The sequence below is a fragment of the Manacus candei genome, unplaced genomic scaffold (genome assembly GCF_025592945.1).
Source record: "Manacus candei isolate 608988 ecotype Guabito, Panama unplaced genomic scaffold, ASM2559294v1 h1tg000092l, whole genome shotgun sequence".
NCBI classification, from domain to species: Eukaryota; Metazoa; Chordata; class Aves; order Passeriformes; family Pipridae; genus Manacus; species Manacus candei.
In genome coordinates, this window is record NW_026138140.1 from 303,487 (window position 1) to 321,569 (window position 18,083).

The 18,083-nt window shown below is 41.0% G+C and overlaps 1 protein-coding gene across 3 annotated transcripts in view; it reads right to left on the reverse strand.

Moving 5' to 3' along the window:
* Positions 1 to 883: 883 nt before the first annotated feature.
* Positions 884 to 18,083, reverse strand: part of RASGEF1B (RasGEF domain family member 1B) — a 33,201-nt gene continuing 16,001 nt past the window's right edge. For 2 of the 3 annotated variants that reach the window (XM_051768070.1, XM_051768071.1), the window contains exons 4-13: positions 15,372 to 15,509; positions 12,473 to 12,685; positions 12,299 to 12,373; positions 10,920 to 11,015; positions 10,261 to 10,363; positions 9,454 to 9,533; positions 8,084 to 8,179; positions 6,144 to 6,239; positions 4,797 to 4,920; positions 2,893 to 4,149 (exon numbers count right to left, since the gene is read on the reverse strand). In XM_051768070.1, the coding sequence (XP_051624030.1) occupies positions 4,007 to 4,149; positions 4,797 to 4,920; positions 6,144 to 6,239; positions 8,084 to 8,179; positions 9,454 to 9,533; positions 10,261 to 10,363; positions 10,920 to 11,015; positions 12,299 to 12,373; positions 12,473 to 12,685; positions 15,372 to 15,509 (1,164 nt within the window). In that variant the 3' untranslated portion in view covers positions 2,893 to 4,006. The other variant, XM_051768072.1, reaches the window with a different exon arrangement.

Here is an 18,083-nt window from a genome sequence, read left to right on the forward strand (position 1 = left end):
TGGGAAGGTTCACAAAAACCACCATGCCAAACACAAAATACCCTCGTTGAGGCATAGGTTCTTGCTTGCTCTTTTAGAGATGACAGTTGTAAATAGGCTTTTGCACATTTTTGCATGCAACTGATTATTCTTTCCCTGATAATGCCACGAAGATTTTTCCAAATAGGAGAAAAGGGAAATAGCTGGATGATAATGACAGGTACTATTCTTGCAGGCTCAGTCAGACATCTAGACACTTTGGAACACATTGGTTCACAAGGATCCATAAAACAGAGTTTTTGTCTCTGCACCAAAAAAGAAAAAAGTGCACCACAAAGAAATAAGTAAAGTTTGAGCCATTTATACAGGAGACATTGATGTTGCTTTAGTCCCCATGAAGCACTGAGCATCTGTCAGCGTTGAGCTGGGATTTTCAGTTGTGTCTGAACACTCAGCTTGTAGAATTAATGAGTTCTTGGAACTCCTCATTTCAGAGAGTTTGTGATGTTTCTTTTAGGAGCTGGTTGACCACAGAAGAATCAGTCATTTTTTCTCTTATTTGCTATAGACAGATGGGAATGGCTGTTTCCAAGCCAGTGGTTAAACAGTCTGACAGTAGCTCTGGATGTTCAAAATTAAAACTCAGCACAGTGGCTGCATCCAATGATGTAGCAGAGGGCACAGTGATTTTAACATCAAACACAGAGTTCAATAATGGCTACAGGCTTGCCTGAGGCATTCCCCTTTCAAGCACCAGTCACAGGCTCCTGCACCTGCTGCTGATCTTCTGTGCCATGGCAGCAGCCACCTTTCCATACCTTGAGCTCTCTCTGTACCAAAGCTCCTCTTTGTGCTCCCTTTTCTGGCCCACAAAAAACACAAAGCCCACTCTCTGGACGGAGGCTGAGTAGTGCTATTTCTCCTTTTATTTACAAGGGCTTCAATCCAACTGCATAAATAAGGTCAAGTATGGAAAATTAGAGTAACAAAACCATACAGTAAAAATAAGAACATCCGTAACATGTAGTGGTTAGTTGTAAAGAAGTGAACAAAAGTAAAAACCTCCCTAGAAGCTGTAGAGCTAAACAGGTCCTATATTTTTATAGCAGGTGTATTTTCTACCACAGCCTTGATTTTCCCCACATTTGTACATAAACTAAGCCTTGTCTATAAGCCTCAACAAGAGGGGAAGGACGTAGAGGGGAAGATGGGAAAGACCTCACCTGATGGAAGCTGGGAGGCCAGTCTGTGAACTGCAGAAGCAGTCTTCTCCTTTCAAAGAGTTAGCTTCTTCTTTCTCCTTCACCCTAACTCCATGAATGGGAGAGAAGGAAAGGAATCCTTCTCCACTGGCAGGGCTCGAGGCCCTGGTGATGGTCCCTATGGAATATGTAACTTCCAGCACCTTGTACCAGCAAACAGGCCGTAGTTAAGGACAGTATCCTCGTTGATGAAGGCTGCTTCAGCAGTTCTTACAGAACTCAGAATTAAAATACTTGCCTGAAAAGTCAGGGACAGAACATAAAAACCAGCTTATCTGAAAACTCAAGAGATGCAGTGCAACAAATATATATATTTATTCTTTTTTTTCTTTTAAATAACTGTGGCAGAATAATTGCAAATATTTTTTTTTTTGCCAAGTATGTACTCTTGCTTATTGATTTGGCATCCAGGGTGATCAACAGCTACATGTTTGGGGTTTTTTTCCCATCAGTTCCTCCTAGGATAGATAGAGTGACCAAGTATTCAGAGCTACTAAAAACTTATTAGGTGTGTAACACAGTGGACTAATTCACAGTCATAAACATAATCCCTAAAGCAAATACACAGGAATACTCTTTTGTTCATAGCTGTATTTGAGAAAAAGCCTCTTTTTTTCTTTTTGGCATCTTGCTCTTTCAGTCAAAGTGGATTGTGTTCTCCATTGTTAGCCTTTCCGAAAAAAAGCAGTTACAAAAATTACTTAATAAAAACATACTTTCATATTTCAATGCAGTTTGTACACCAGTTTCTCAAAGACTATTCTAGAAAAGTCAAGTTTGTTCAACCTAATACAAGAAGAAGGTCAAGTATGGAAAATTAGAGTAACAAAACCATACAGTAAAAATAAGAATGTCTGTAACATGTAGTGGTTAGTTGTAAAGAAGTGAACAAAAGTAAAAACCTCTCTAGAAGTTGTAGAGCTACATAGGTCCTATATTTTTATAGCAGGTGTATTTTCTACCACAGCCTTGATTTTTATTACTATATATTTTTTTAAATAACTTACAATAATAATGAGTTTGCCTACCAGCAGCCAACTCAAAAACATATTGGTAAAAGAAAAAAACCACAGCCACTATTATAGTGGTGGAGAGAAACTCTCCTCAGCAGCCAATTTGTTGTGTCCAGTCCTTTTCCTTCTCAGCAATCCCAATCAGGCAAACTTCTGGGCTATATTCAGCTTATTAGGAATGGGAGCTTTTGAATGCAGGCTTGGGTTTCACTGAAAGGAATGGTGACTATTTCCCCTTTGTAATCTGCTGCAAACTCTGCAGAGTCCTCATAGCAGCAAGCTGCAGCAAAAAAGGAAGAATATTTCATCCAGGTGTGAAATGATTCATAGGCGGCGTCTGAGATCTTCAAAGGATTCTGTCAGCACTGTTCTCAATCAATACTTAAGCCTGAATCACAGCTGAGGGGGCTGTGATTTTATCTCATCTGTCAGATGTGAGAAGCTGCCTGTTTGTTCTTGAGTAAACTTCTTTCACCGTTGCTGACACAACATCGCAACTGACTGCACATTGTTCATCACTTCGAATGCCACTCAGCACACAGAAGAATAAACCAAGCCATGCCCCTTGGTAATCCACATAATGCAGCAACACCAGACATCTTGTGCACTAGACTCTGCCCAGAAGCGCTGACCTGAAAGGGAGAGGGAAATGTAAATAGGTAAAGACAATCATCAGAATGATGTAAATCCTCTCAGACAGCTTCGGAGTGCCTACGAAAAGGATCCTGTGAAGCCAAGATTTGTGTTACTGCAGATTTTCACCTTGCCACCTTGTGTAACATGGAGTTGTCTGTGCCCTGATGTGAGTAACTTTCTGTCTCCTCCTCAAAATAAGTGGAATTAATCAAATGCAATCGTTACGTCCCCTCGTGATATTCCAGGAAAAACCAACATGGCCTAAGGAGAATCCTTAGGGTTGTGGTGTGTGGTGTCTCTTTGCAGTGTTGCAGAATGTAAGAGTTGGGATGTTATATCCATGGGTACCTCTAGATGTTCACACACCAGCTGCCTGCAACGGTGACAAGAACACCTGACTAACGGCCAGTTCCTTGGCACATCATCAGTCTTAAGAGTAAAGTGGAGGTATGGCTTAGGGGGGAAAACACAGACTGTTCCTACACCTGCTTAATTCTGCATCTATTTGTGCACCTGATTAGTTTTCTCTGCTGCCATGAATTCAACTTAAAGAAAAAAAGGAGAAATTAAAATTCAAATGGCAAAGCATGGTCTAAAACAATGTCATAATGGTTCATGCATCCTTCCATAGCTAGTAAAAATGAAAGATGTGATGAGGCTATATTCAACCGGCAGTAGAAGAAAAGCCATAAATAAGATTTTGATGAAATTTGTTTTTCCCGGCCTGGACTCTAAATTGTTAAGTGGTTTTATGAATGCATTTGGCCCAGAGTGATCTTTGTGCAAACCTCAGCCCTGTCTGAAAGGCTGGTGCATAAAGGGAGGCAGTTGCTGCGAAAACATCTGCTTGGAAACCAGAGTGCTCTGTATTGTACTTGTAAGGGGGTGGAGGTTTCTTGGAGTTTAGAAAATATTTTTTTCCTACACTGAGTAACACAAGAAATTAAGACACAAAATTGCTTATTCAAATTCCCATTTCCTGAGGGAAAGGAGGACTGAGAGGGTTTAAGATAAAGACCGATTGTTCTATATTTTTCCAAGAGTCCCAGATTGGAGGGGGGGATTTACAATGATACTGTGCTCCATCTGTTGAAACACGTAGTGTGCCATTTGGTTTTAACTGTTTGATGCTTGCTCTGTATCCCATTCTGTTTGTTTATTGATCCGGGTAACCTCTGACACAAACCTCAGTGTCTTCCATCTGTCCTTTTCAATGTGATTCTCGGGACTTTCGCTTTCGTAGGAAGCCAAGTAAAGTGCTGCAATCAGAAGCAAATACATTATGTTAGGCCTACTGGCATTTTAAAATTTGCTCTCCCTGAAAAGTGGACTGAGTTAAATGAAGCAGGCATGTATTATCCATCTCCCAGATTAGGGCTCCAGAATCCCATTAGGAAGTACAGCATTGCCTATAATTGCGCCCAGACGATACTAACAAACTGTGCATGACAACAAAGACTACCCTGAGGGGGCAAAAAAACAACTAGTGAAAACTCAAATGCATGAGTAGAAGAAAGCACTCAAATGGAAAAAAAAATTGAGCCCAGGGACACGTTGCTTTGTAAGTAACCAGTGAAGTCCCTCTTTTCTTTCTCAAGCAGCACTCTTTAGTGCAAAATATCCTGAAAATTCATATAAATACATTTCATATGGCATTTAGAGGGACCACACTATTTTTTTTCATTCCATTTCAGAGAAAAGGACAATGTTGGCTATCACAGACCACATGCATATAAAAGAAAAATCTTATCTTCTCTCCCATTTGTAAGGGGGAAGGGTTGTTTACTTGCCAGACAGAGATGTCTCAGGACAAACTCTTTACTGTGAGGAAGCCACAACTTAACGTGGAAAGAGATTAAGCAGTGGCCAGTGACATCAGACCTGCAGGAAGTCCAGAGCTCCTTACCATCATCACTGAAGACTGGGACAGTAAGCAAGTACTGCAGAATCTTCCAATCCCTTTCAAAAGGACACTCCACCTGCTTCCATGTCATAAATTCACTGACTTGTTTTGCCAACTCCCAAAATTTCTGTCGGAATAGAAAACAGAAGAGGTGCTATATGTTGAACTGCTTTGAACACTTTTTCAAAAAGAGAGAGAGATCTTGGTTTTGAGTCTAAGCCTTGGACTGTCCCCAGGTTTTAAGATAGAATTGAAAATGATCTGACTCAACAACTCAGTTTCTAACTTTTGTGTTCATGTTTCAAACTGCTCTAACTTCCCACTCTTTCACCTTGGTAAAATTGCTGTTATTTATGAATACAAATATAGCAGATCAGGAACTGCACTTAGTTTCTTTTCAAGGAGCTGGTAACACTTCTTATGCCAACCTTTAACTTCGATGATGCTCATGCTTTATGTTTTGCAATAAAATACTTAGTGATTTTCACATCAGAAGTCTCTAGACGCTTAATACTGACATTTCAAAATCCAGATGCTTTTTGTTACTTAGCTAATCTGAAATGCTCTATTTTCTTGCTGGAAATTTATGCCAAAAATAAACCCTCTCCATGTAGTGTGTTGATGTCATTCATTGATAAACTCTTTCAATTTAAGTTTAACATGCCTCAAGTGCACATGGATTCCTTGAGCAAAAGGACATTCCAGATTATCGCACAGCCAAGCTTTAGAATCAGGATAATTCAGGTCAATGACTACAAGTCAAATGCACTGTAATTTTGTTTGAATGATCCAGGCTTCTTAAAAACTGAAAGTACCAGAAAACAAAGCACTGGGTAATCCACACTGTTGGGTAACAAGCATGAAATCAGAGGCAGATCTACTGGAAGACAAGAGACTCCTTCACTGCTGCTCTATCACATGTTTCTTCAGAGACAATCTCTGACTTACATGTATGAAAATACTGCCTACATATCCTGTCAAAGAAAGAACTCACCTTTTATATGAGCATTTAAAAAATAAGCTCTAAAATACTAATTTGAATGATTTTGTCATTAAGCATAATAAACTTGTGAATTGAAACATTGAGATGAATTTGAGCACTGGGAAAAAGTTCTGACTCTTTTCTCCACTAAAAATTAATGAATATTGAAAGTTTCTATAGACAATCTTCAAAAAACCCTGCTTCTTTCTGACTTATGTCCCAGCTCCTCTGAGAAATAACAGATATACTCAAATTCCAGTCTAATTTTGCTCTTCCCAGAATCCAGCAGAAGTTGGACCGTGGTATGATTCAGTTTTCTGTTAAAGGGGCTGGCCCTCTATCAATACCCCACCCAGTGCTCTACTTACTTCAAAATTGACATGACCATTTGGAAGACGATTGGCACAACCCTCATTGAGGAAGTAAATATCTTTGATCAAGAGGCTGAAGAAAGGTATCACGATCTAAGGAAAGAACAGTGTTATTCTCAGTCTGGTCCTGAAACAAGACATAATGAATGCTCTACAGAGAAAAACAAAAGGAAGCCGGGTGGTACAAAAGATAAGCAAAATACCAAAGGACTAAGATCTCTGCGATATATCTCTCTCTCACCACATAAAAATTTTGCATTCACTACATTTTAAAATACATGATGTCTCTTCACAAAGTCCTCCCTTAAATGGCAAGCTAATCCCTATAGTTTTACTTTCATCTCTGTGCCAAACTGCTTCCATTAACTTGAACTCCTCTTGGCAACGTGGCTCCCTCAAGATCACAACCAAAGCACCCGTTAGCACTTCACTGCTTGTCAGCTGTGGCTATGAGACGTGTTTACAACAACAATATGCCTAACATTTTGTTTCTATGTCACGTCCCTCTTGCTTTCATTTTTTCATTCTTCCTTGCAGATTCCAGCAGATAAATGCTCAGAGGTGCCTACTTCTGACATGTAATCCCCGCAGGGTATCTCGTAGTGTAGCTTTCCCTCTTGACAGGATGTGCTTGGTAAACGAGGGAAGATGCATTAAAGCACAGCAGGGAAAATATGGGGCTAGCAGCACAAATGGTTTTTGAACTACAACTCCCTGAGCTCATGCAAGAAATTGAACTTTGGTACTCATTGGCTTAAAATGAAGCATTTCCTGCCAACTGAATAAATCAAAGTGTTTTTCTTTGGAGAACGCTGGAACATTCTCACATTCTTAAAGTGGTTCTATTTTAATTTTCATCCTACTAAAATTTTCACAGCTGCACCTCCTTCTTACAACTGAGGAAAAAACAAATACCCCTTATCACTATTTCCATGGAAGACTTCACTGCAGTTTGTCAATAGCTGTAAGTTCTTTCTTTGAAGCCTTAAAACTCACTTTTCTCTGAAAAGAAGTAAGCATCTTAAACTTCTGGTACTTTGAGTGATATTTGAACAGATCCTTAGGAGTCAGAAAAAAATTCCCTGTATAACAACACTATAGCACTATAGCTGAGAGCACATGGATTTGCTTCATCTCCCTGGTAGTTCACTCTATGAGCAATAAGATCAGATTTATTAAAAACAGTCCTAATATGATAAGCAGTTGATGAGCAACTGCTTCTAAGTGGAGAGCAGCTAGGAAGCTATTTGGTTCCTTTCCATAAGAACTACAGCTGAGATTCTGCATTAATGTATGACAAAATAGAGTTTATTTCTCAAAAGCTAATTCATTTTAAGACTAAAAAAAAGTACCACCTCTATTAATGTATAGTTCACAGTCACCCTTGAATCTGGAAGGTGGATTTTAACCCAGTGCATTGCACAAACACCAGATTAATGTCACCATTCTCACTAAAAAACTCCAGAGTATATTTAAAGTTCATCTGAAGACTGTAACACAGGAAGGGGATTCCACAGCTCTGTCTAGATTTGAGTTTCAGAAAACCTTTTCTGAGCAAGTTTTAAAGTATTTTCCACCCTAAACCATAAATCGCTTAAAATTTAGCACAAGTAGCAGCTATATAAGAACAAATTGCTAGCAACCTCATTTCAGTCCTTAGCCTTTCCATCTGTTTTACTGGTTTGTGAGATACAGTTCTCTGTCAAAAAGAAAAAAAAAGAGCTGAGGCACTATACTTACTTTATTTAAACAATCAAAGCAACCATTTAATGTCTGCAGCTCTGTCAGCACTGAACTGGACTGGCAGCCCTAAGAGGCTTTTTACAACCCCACCAGAGGCAGAGTCGTTTAAAGTCAGATTTCCAGGATAAAAGTTTACCACACAACGTAGCAAGCACCTTTTATTTTTCCTCCTGCCAAGTCCTTTGTAAACATACCTTCTCTCTGTTGCTATGAGCTGTCAGGGACCTCTGAGTGGCTCCACGCAGAGCAGTTCGGTAATTATAAAAATTGCTGGAAGGGTCCATCTGATGCTACAAGGCATGAAGGAATTTAAATAATGAGATAGTGGTATCACCACAGACAATCCTTTTTCAATTGAGCAACTATTTTAAAAAAAGGGAAAGGTCTTCTGAACAGCACCCCCAGTACAGCTTTTTGGAGGACTATGGTATCTCTTTATCTGTTCATTTGATCAGAAGAGAATTTTATTTTAAAAAATATTCACTCAGCACAACAAGGGATCCAGTACAAGTCAGGGGCAGGAAAGAAAAGGCAGCTTCATGGACCTCCTTTCTCTCTCTCTCAAAAAAGAAGGTAGCCCAATTCTAATTCAAAAGTCAAAACGATGAAATAAAGAAAACAATGGGTTAGAGCATGAATATTCTCTTCTTCCTAATATGCAGGTTTCTCAGAGCTGATCCATTTGCAATGGCAAAACAAGATCAGACACCTAAAGCTGGTAGTGCCCCCACCTCACTGCTCCACTGCTCACCTTGATGACTGGGATGACTACATGGCTCACAAAGCATGACCCTAACCAGCAAAGTCCAACCTGCATAATCAGGTCAAAGGAAATAGGGCTGTAACCCTGAGCTGTGCAGCCACCCTTAACAAGCAAGGAAGGTTATTTTCCACCCAAGGGTGGGGGAAGGGAGCGTGAGGTGGCTGCAGTGACCCAGTTTTAATCTGTTGCCAGAACACAAGTCCGATCTCCTGATGATATTAATAAATATTTCATGCTTGCGTCAAGTACAAAACATTACATTACCTTACTAATAAATAACCTGAATTAACTGATTGTCATTTACAGCAGGATAATTAGGTAGCTGGCAAATAATCTCTTGGGTAAATCACAAACACGTACAGTGCTGCACCTACATGATCTTTGACCGAGTTCTCTACCACCTGAAGGTAAGTGTCAATCGATTAATTCAGGACAAATCCCTCTGAAAGTGCAAGGCAGCTGCCTTACAGCTCAACTTGATTTTCAAAGGCAGAACTGCATAAGGTCAGTCTACACAATCTCTCTCAAATATATCTCCCTTTAAAGGGCTTACCTATTTTTTTTTTTTTTTTCATAATTCTTAGGAGGTGGGTTTGGAAATTAAAAAACCTAAACAAACAAACTTCAATTTCTTTCTTCCAAATCAACACAGCAGAAGTCATCTGGACAATTCTTATTATGTCTTCTAGAACTTCCATTAACAGCACAAATATACAGAATTAAACGTCATAATGAAGCCAAACTTGTATTTTAGAGCAGTTAAAAGTAAAATGCTATTAATAGTCCCCTGTCCAAACTTACCTCAAGAATATCAAATTTGGCAGTCTTCACTTTAGCCCAGGTTTTCTTTAATCGAGACACAGGACTCATATTCATCCCAGCTTGATGTAAGAGAAAAAGATTGTTGGAGTATTATTGGAAAAAAAATCTTTCAAGTAGCTAGGACTAGCAGGTATTTCTAAAGCAGAGGACCTATTAACAATAACAAATATTTAACAGAGCTACTCAAGAAATTGAACTCATTGTTTTCTTTAGATTCCAAAACAAGCTTGGAAACAAAATCTACACCTTTTATAGAATGAAAGATATGAAAAAATGCTATGATATTATTTAATATGGATTTGATAAAACATGAATATACAGTAGGCAAATTCAAATGAGTGTTCAAAACACTATCTCTTACATGCTTCATTGAAAATGACACATAACTATGAAGTTTTTGCATTTCAAATTAAAACAAATATTCCCAATATTTTCCTATTAGATGTAAAGAGCTGTGAAATTTTTAAACCACTAGGATATTTATGGTATGATAGAAATTATGGAAGAAATCAATTTTCCATATTACAGGAAAAGTTACCATTGCAATTTAGCCCTGAAGTTGATTTTAAAAAGTGGGGATTTAGATCTCTCAACAGTTGCAATGAAAACTTTGGTTTTGAGTAATTTATACTACATGGCATTACATCAGTGTTGAGCAATTCTCCACCACTTTCCCTCCCAACTTCACGCTGCTGACCAAGCCAAGCAGCAGACTTTTGTGTAAAGCACTGTGCTTCCTTTATCCAGATTCAAACAGGGACACAATATCTCAGTACACATACTTACAAATAATAGCCATTAAGGAGTTAAAGTTGCCAATGTTGAAACATTCCCGTGCCACATCGATGAAATATTCTATCACTCTTGCTCTGTGCTTCTTCTTCACATGCTGCAAGAGATGCCATTACAGTGTTATGCTCAGCAGGAAACAGAGCACTCTGACACATCCCCAAAAGAAACAACACCCCTGTTAAAAGTCTTTTCCACATGTGCCACAGCCTCACACTATTCTTTACATGTAGAGGAACTCACACTATTGTGTTCAAAAGCATTCTGGACAGCAAAGACAATCCAGATGCCAGCCAGGTAGAGAGCAAGGACAAGAGGCAAAGAGGCTCTGCTAAGAAGAAGGATATGAAGAACAGAAGAACAGGGAAGAGGGTCCATTCACAAGGGAGAGAACTGCAGGCCAGATGCACTCCTGTACCAAGAAGGGCTAACCCAGCATAACATGGCCACTGTGCCACAGGAACAAGGCTGAGACACCAGTACAGTGCTGAAAACACTGAACTTATTTCCTCTTCAGACGTGTGCTGACTTCATCCAAATGTGAAAAAGTACAGAGATGAGAGAATGAAAAGTCCAAAAGGTACCAATCCTGAAAAGGCTTCACGGTTTTAGATAACTAGACTAAACAAAATCTTTCAGCACAAGTCCTTGCTCACCATACAGATTTCTGTTGCAACCAAGTAACTGAGCCTGTTAAACCATTCCACATAGGCTTCGAGATTCCGAGTCTTCTTTTGATCTCCATAGCAGCTCTACAGACAGAACAAAAATAGCAACTTTTAGTGCAGTTTTTGTCTTTTCCCTGAGAGACCTTTTGGCTTTCTACCTTGCCATTCCCAGACATTGTCAAACAACCGGGAATAAGTCATTTACCCAAAGTGACAAAAACCTTGGAGGGAAAGCAGCAGTGATAGCATGTGAGCATGTATAAATTCTTTCTGAGCTGTTGGCCCAGTAAAGCACTTGAGCAGGCACGTGGAACCCATCACGTGCTTAAAGTCCTACCAGGATGCTTTAAGGACTTAGAATAGACTTATGCAAACAATCAAAGCCAAGTATCTGCTTAAAGCTTTCTTGAATATGAACACTGTTTCAGTCCTTACTCCTGTTCCACACAGGAATATACAGAAACATAACATTATGCTCTCTGCACATGCAGAAAGAAAGCAGAGGCCAGGCCAATCCACAGGCACATTATGTTCAGCTGTGGATGACAAGTTGACATACTGCATCCTAACTTTGGGAGATTAGCTCTATCATTTTGATTGGATTTTCCCTTTCCTGACCAGTGCTATTCTGTAGCATCTTGCAATGATTCCCATACCACAACTCAGGGTTGCCTAAAAAGGGGTAGACAGCAGTTTTAATGACCTCTATCTACAAAATCATTGTCAGAGACCATCTGACTGAACATCAAATTGTAAACCTGTGTCATTCTATTCTGTTTGTCAGTTTTAAGGAGGACAGTTAATTCAAGTTTTAACAGACTGACTTTGGCACAGTTCACTTACAGAGCATATGTCAACTTGAAAAACATAAAAAAAAAGTCATCTTGCAAATAGCACTCAAGGAGATGACAACTCTATCACGGTCAGTTAAAACCACTGCATCTTTGCCCTTCATCTCACATAGATCTAGAGCTCACTGTCCCCTTTTTGTGATGTATGCCCTACCTGCAAAGTGCCCCACTTGCCAATTTGCTGCAAAGAGTTCAGCTTACTAAAAGGAAGAACAGATGTTGAAACTGAGTAATGCCAAAGCCAAACTCAGCCTCTTCCAGCTGTAGACTGCGGCAAATGTGGTTTTGTGGGTTTTCTTTCAAAAAATCAATTTCTTGGCTGAGTTCTGGAGCTCCAGAAAGAAAAAAGCGTTAACATAATGTTTAAGAGGAATACTAAAGCCTTTTCATTATAAAGCTTGATTCTACTGGTCCTCATTTATTGGTGGACCTCACTTCCAGCTCATGGTGCACCTGAGTGAGCTCCATGATGTTAAATGCTGTATTTCAGAGTTGCTCCAGATCTGTTCCAATTACCTTGTCATTATTCAAAGGATCCTTCTGCACAAACGCCTGGATAAATTCTTCTGGTCCAATATAATTGAGTCTCTCCTAAACAAAGCACAGAAGCAGCCAAGTCATATCCCACGTTAACCTGCACTTCAAACAGAGGGGAAGGATGAAATCATACTTAGAAGCATAACAACTCACAAGCTCTATGTGTGTCAGCTGCTGAGCTAACACGTAGGGATCGTTGCAGACTGTGATTATGTCCCTCTGGATGGACTGGGGCTTGGTCTTCAGAACCGTGAGGCGATCTGTGGATGTGGCATCAATTTTTGCAAGCACTTCCTCATACTGGCTGACAGCAGCAAGCTTCCGGATCAGGTTCTGGAGCAGCTGCTGAACGTTCTTCCGATACATCTGTCATGACATTGAACAATCAGGAGACATTTTCACAATGTGAGAATACAGTATTAAAGTCTGCATGACACCAAAACAGATGGATGCCGATGCCTGTTGTCAACTTAAGATAAGCTCTGCTGTGTGAATTTGTAATATTAGCATTTCATCAGACCCAAAGGAATCCAGGTGAGGATTTAAACAGTGATTGTCTCACAGGTTCAATACTGAATCAGTTAGCTCAAGGAACAGCAGAAAAGATGTGCACAATCCACTTCCTGAAAAGTGTCACCAACCAGTGGAGGAAAAAAACACAAGACATGAAAATGCTCCATCTTCTCCTGCTTAAGACCACAGGAAAAAAGTATGTGGCCATTCAGTGATTAATAAAGGGCCTGCTTCTCTCTGGAGCAAATCAAGACCAGTTTCACCAAAGTCAGAGTTAAAACTTGCAGTGAATCTGAGAAAAAGGAGAAGATAAAACCATCTCTCTGTTATCTCTCCTTTGCAGGCCTTTTCATGTAGCAGTTTAAGTTAACAGGAGTGACAAAGGAGAGGCAGGACTCAAATCTTAAGCAGACAGATCTGTGTAACCAAGGTGGTTACTCTCCCACATTCCACATACCACCCTAAAGCCACTAAAGCAACATCTCAGTGGCTGCAAAAAGGATCACCCAAAATCTATTGGCAGCACACTACAGTGTGATCAGCCCAAGGCAGCAATGTTTCCTTTATTCTGATGAACTTGCCATTTCCCTCCCAAGCTTTTTCCAAAAATGTTTTTTTGAAGGAGCAATATGTTAGCATGGTGAGCCATTTTAGGTGGACTCTTACTGACAGCTCTTAATAGTACCAGAGTTCACTAATTCAGGAAGTGGAATAAGAAGCTACAAGTAGAAGAGCAATAGAGAACAGGAATAGGAAACATTGATTCCTTTGGATCCTTTAAGGTTATGACTCACACAAATCCAAGCAATCTGTAGAAAAGCAAGGTCAAGGAAATTGCCATTTACTGTTCCAAGCAGTTCACAATAAAACAAATCAATTTACTGCAGCGCTTGCTTTCTCTTTGTCTTTCTGAAGGAAACTTCAAAGTCAAAACCCCCTCAAAGCTAGACTAGAAAAGATTTATAGTTCTCTGTCAGAGTAAGATTGCTCTCTGGCGCTCATTTTGCAGCAGTTTTGTACATCTGTCTTTCCCCTCCGTATATGATTTCACTGTTTAAACTGTCTGTATAGCCAGAAACTTCACTGAAGGCAGCCCTTCACTCATCTCATTTCACTCTTGCATCCACCAACTCAACTTCCTCCAGGCTAAACAGTTCTTTCTTTTCGTGCCAATGGGTATTTTTCAAGTGGGTGTGAGTCCTCAATCTTACTACTTTTTCTTGAAGTGAACTTCAGTTTCCTACCTTCCCATTAAGAGTACCTATAAAAAAAGCAACAGTACAGGAGCACTGTACAGGGAAAGAGGCCTCCTGGCACCCCCACAGTGAAGGCAAACCTATTGCCTCTTCACTGTCCAAAGCTCCCTCTAGCTATCTTGCAGCAGCTCTCAGCTTGCCCATCAAATTCAGTCTCTTCTTCATTTGTATTTCATACTGCATCTCACTCTCTTGTCTCATCCTCTTTCATCCCTCCCCACTTTCACAACATCAAAATGTATTTCAGCTTTCAAATTCCCTTTAGGTTTGTTCTCTTCCATCCTTGTTTACAGCCTCTCAAGATCTTCCTAGGCCTTTGGCAGCACTCAACTCCTCCCAGCTCTTACCTACATGCTTGTTAATGTGCTGTTTGCTGCCTCATCCATATCTTTATTCAAAAGTTTACATAAGGAACACCAGCCCCTGAGGAACACTGGAGACACGATGCCATTTAGCAATCGCTCTTTGTGTTTATAGTTCTTCCAAATGCCACTCCAGTGTCCTTTGTAATCTTACTATTATGCCAGCTACACAGGATCTGCTTTATTGAAACCTTGCTAATTGCCTTTCCACTAAGTAAATATAAGCCTTGGCTTTTGGCTGAGTTTGTTTCAGTAGTTAAAAGACAATCATCGGTTAAGCATCAAAATATTTCATAATACCTCCATGGAACTTTCATCTGAAAAGTGGGACTTAGAAAAAGGTCAAGTGATTTCCTTGTGTGCTTCACCTAAGGGAAGGGATGTGACAGCTCTCCTCTGAGTCCATAGCTGATGCTGTAAGCTCAAGACAATTCTTCCTGGTCTAGTCTTCTTTTAGAAACTTTCCCCCTAACCTGTTATTAACTTTTCCATTGACCTACAGGTCAAAGGCCCAATTCCAACAAAACTAATTCCAACTAAATAGAAGAAATTATCACCATGGATAGGGATTTCTCAGATAAGCAAGGCTTCCAGGTTTTTTAGCTGGCTTCTTCCAGGCAGAATCACTAAAACGACAAATGCTAACATCCACCAAATTGTGCCAATCTGCAAAATATGGAATTATGTTATGGGCTTAGGAACGAGGAGAACCTTGCCCACACTTCGAAAGAGATCTGTTTATGCTGTGTGGTTTCTTCCTAGGCCTAGGTGCCAGATAGAACTTTTTGCCTACCAGCACCTTCACAGTAAGTTAGCTTAACCACCCAGGGCCATACCATGCTACTAACAGCAACAAACCTGCAATATCAAAGCAGTAAAAGGAATGCCTTTTTATCCAATAACTGTGTGCAGACAACTTACCTCATCCCCACTGGCTATTCTTTGTGCCAACTCCTTTAAGTTCCTCATCATTCTTTCATCTCGGAAATCGTAAGGAAAAGTCTCCGTCCATTCAGTCAATAACTGTAGGATTTTCGGTGCAATTTTTTGCGTCCAGTTCTATTTGAAAACAGTAGTGAGGAATGTTACATGTAACAGCAGTACAGCAAATAGCTAACTCAAAGGAAACAGAATTCTGTTCTGTAGGATACTGTGGAGCATAAGGTTATGAACGTTAGTTAAATTTTTAGGCTTAATTTAATTCAGCATTGGATCACAGGCCAGAGTCAATAGCCATGGAAGCCAATGAAGAGAGTCTCATTAGATTAACTGACCTGGAAATTAGGCCTCACGTAGGTGGAAACCTTAGGATGACTCCCTTCATTATCAGGAGTGTCTCAGTGCAAGACATTTATTAGTCTTTCAATAACTTATGACTAACTGTCAACAATGAAAGTGATCCCTTCCAGTTCTGCCAAGACTTATGCACACACTGCACCATACACTGAGGAAGCCGTTTAGGAACAGGGAAGGGCTGGTGGGAGATGTGGTGGTCGGGGGTTGTCTTAGGCATAGTGACCACAAAATGATTTTTGATTCTCAATGAAGTAAGGAGTAACAAAACCTGTACCTTGGACTTGAGCTTGTCCAGGACACTGCTTCAGAGAGTGCCTGGGAAACAGTCCTTAAAAACAAACGGGTCTGGGAAGGAGGGACATACTTTAAAAAGGAAATCTTAAAGGCACAGGAGCAGTCCCTATGTGCTGAAAGATGAGCTGGCGAGGAAGAAGACCAACCTGGCTCAACAGGGAGCTTTTGCTGGAACTCAGGGAAAAAAAAAGAGGGTGTATGATGTTTGGAAGAAAGTGCAGGTAACTCAGGAAGAGTACAAGGATGTCGTCAAGTCATGTAGAAAAAAAATCAGAAAGGTGAAAGCTCAGCTAGAACTCAATCTGGTCATTGCTGTGAAAGATAATAAAAAGTGTTTTTATGAATACATTAACAACAAAAGGAGGGCCAAGGAAAATCTACATCCTTTATTGGATGCAGAAGGGAACACTGTCACCAAGGATGAGGAAAAGGTTGAGGTACTTGATGCCTTCTTTGCCTCAGTCTTCAACAGAAATACTGGTTATCCCCAGGGCAGCCACAGCCACCTCCTGAGCTGGTAGAGAGATATAGGGAGCAGAATAGACCCCCTGCAATCCAGGAGGAAGGAGTGACCTTGTGTGCCACTTAGACACTCACAAGTCTATGGGACTGGATGGGATTCATCCAAGGGTACTGAGGGAGCTGGTGGAAGAGCTCACCAAGCCACTCTCCATCATTTATTATCAGTCCTGATTCACCAGGGAGGTCCAAGATGACTGGAGGCTGGCCAGAGTGATACCATCTGCAAGAAGGGTCAGAAGGAAGATCTGAGGAACTACAGGTTTGTCAGCTTGGCCTTGGAGCTGGGGAAGGTTATGGAACAGATTATCCTGAGTGTGATCACATGACATATACAAGACAACCTGGGAAACAGGCCCAGCCAGCATGGGTTTAGGAAAAGCAAGTCCTGTCTGACCAACCTGACTTTCTTTTACGACCAGGTGACTCGCTTGGTGGATGAGGGGAACGCTGTGGATGTAGCTGATCTGGACTTCAGTAAGCCTTTTATACTGTCCCACAGTATTCTCCTGGAAAAGCTGGCAGCCCATGGCTTAAACAGATGCACTTTTTGCTGGGTTAAAAACTAGCTGGATGGTTGGGCTCAGAGAGTGGTGGTGAATGTGCCACATCCAGTTGGTGTCTGGTCACCAGTGGTGTTCTCCAGGGCCCAGTTCTGTGCCCAGTCCTGTTTAGTATCTTTATTGATAATCTGCATGAGGGGATTGAGTGCACTCGCAGCCCAGGAAAAGGACCTGGGGGTGCTGGTCGACAGCAGCTGAACACGAGCCAGCGTGTGCCCAGGTGGTCAAGAAGGCCAAGGGCATCCTGGCCTGTAACAAAACCAGTTTGGCCAGCAGGACCAGGGCAGTGATGGTCCCCCTCTCCTCAGCACTGGTGAGGCCACACCTCGAGTGCTGTGTCCAGTTCTTGGACCTCATTACAAGAAAGACATTGAGGTGCTGGAGCAAGTCCAGAGAAGGGCAATGGAGCTGGTGAAGGGTCTAGAGGATATGTCCTATGAAGAGCAACTGAGGGAGCTGGGGCTGTTTAGTTTGGAGAAAAGGAGGCTCAAGCGAGACCTTATCATTCTCTACAACTACCTGAGAGGAGGTTGTAGCAATGTGGAGGCTGGCCTCTTCTCCCAGGCAATGAGTGACAGGATGAGAGCAAATGGCCTCAAGATGTGCCAGGGGAGGTTCAGGTTGGACATCAGGAAGAATTTCTTCACAGGCTGGCTAAGCATTGGAAGGGCCTGCTGAGGGAAGTGGCGACTCCACCATGCCTGGACGTGTTCAAGACATGACTGGATGCAGCACTTAGTGCTCTGGTTTAGTAGACAAGGTGGTGTTCAGTCAAAGGCTGGAATTGCTGATCTTGGAGGTCTTTTCCAAACTTAATGATTCTACGATTCTATGAATTATTCAAGTATCTTCTTTTCATTTGTGTAATTTTCTGCTGGGGTGGAAGTGACAGACAAAACCCCATGCATTCCCCTGCAAAGGGGCCAGCAATCTAAGCCACTCTGCAAAAAGTGTAGCAAGA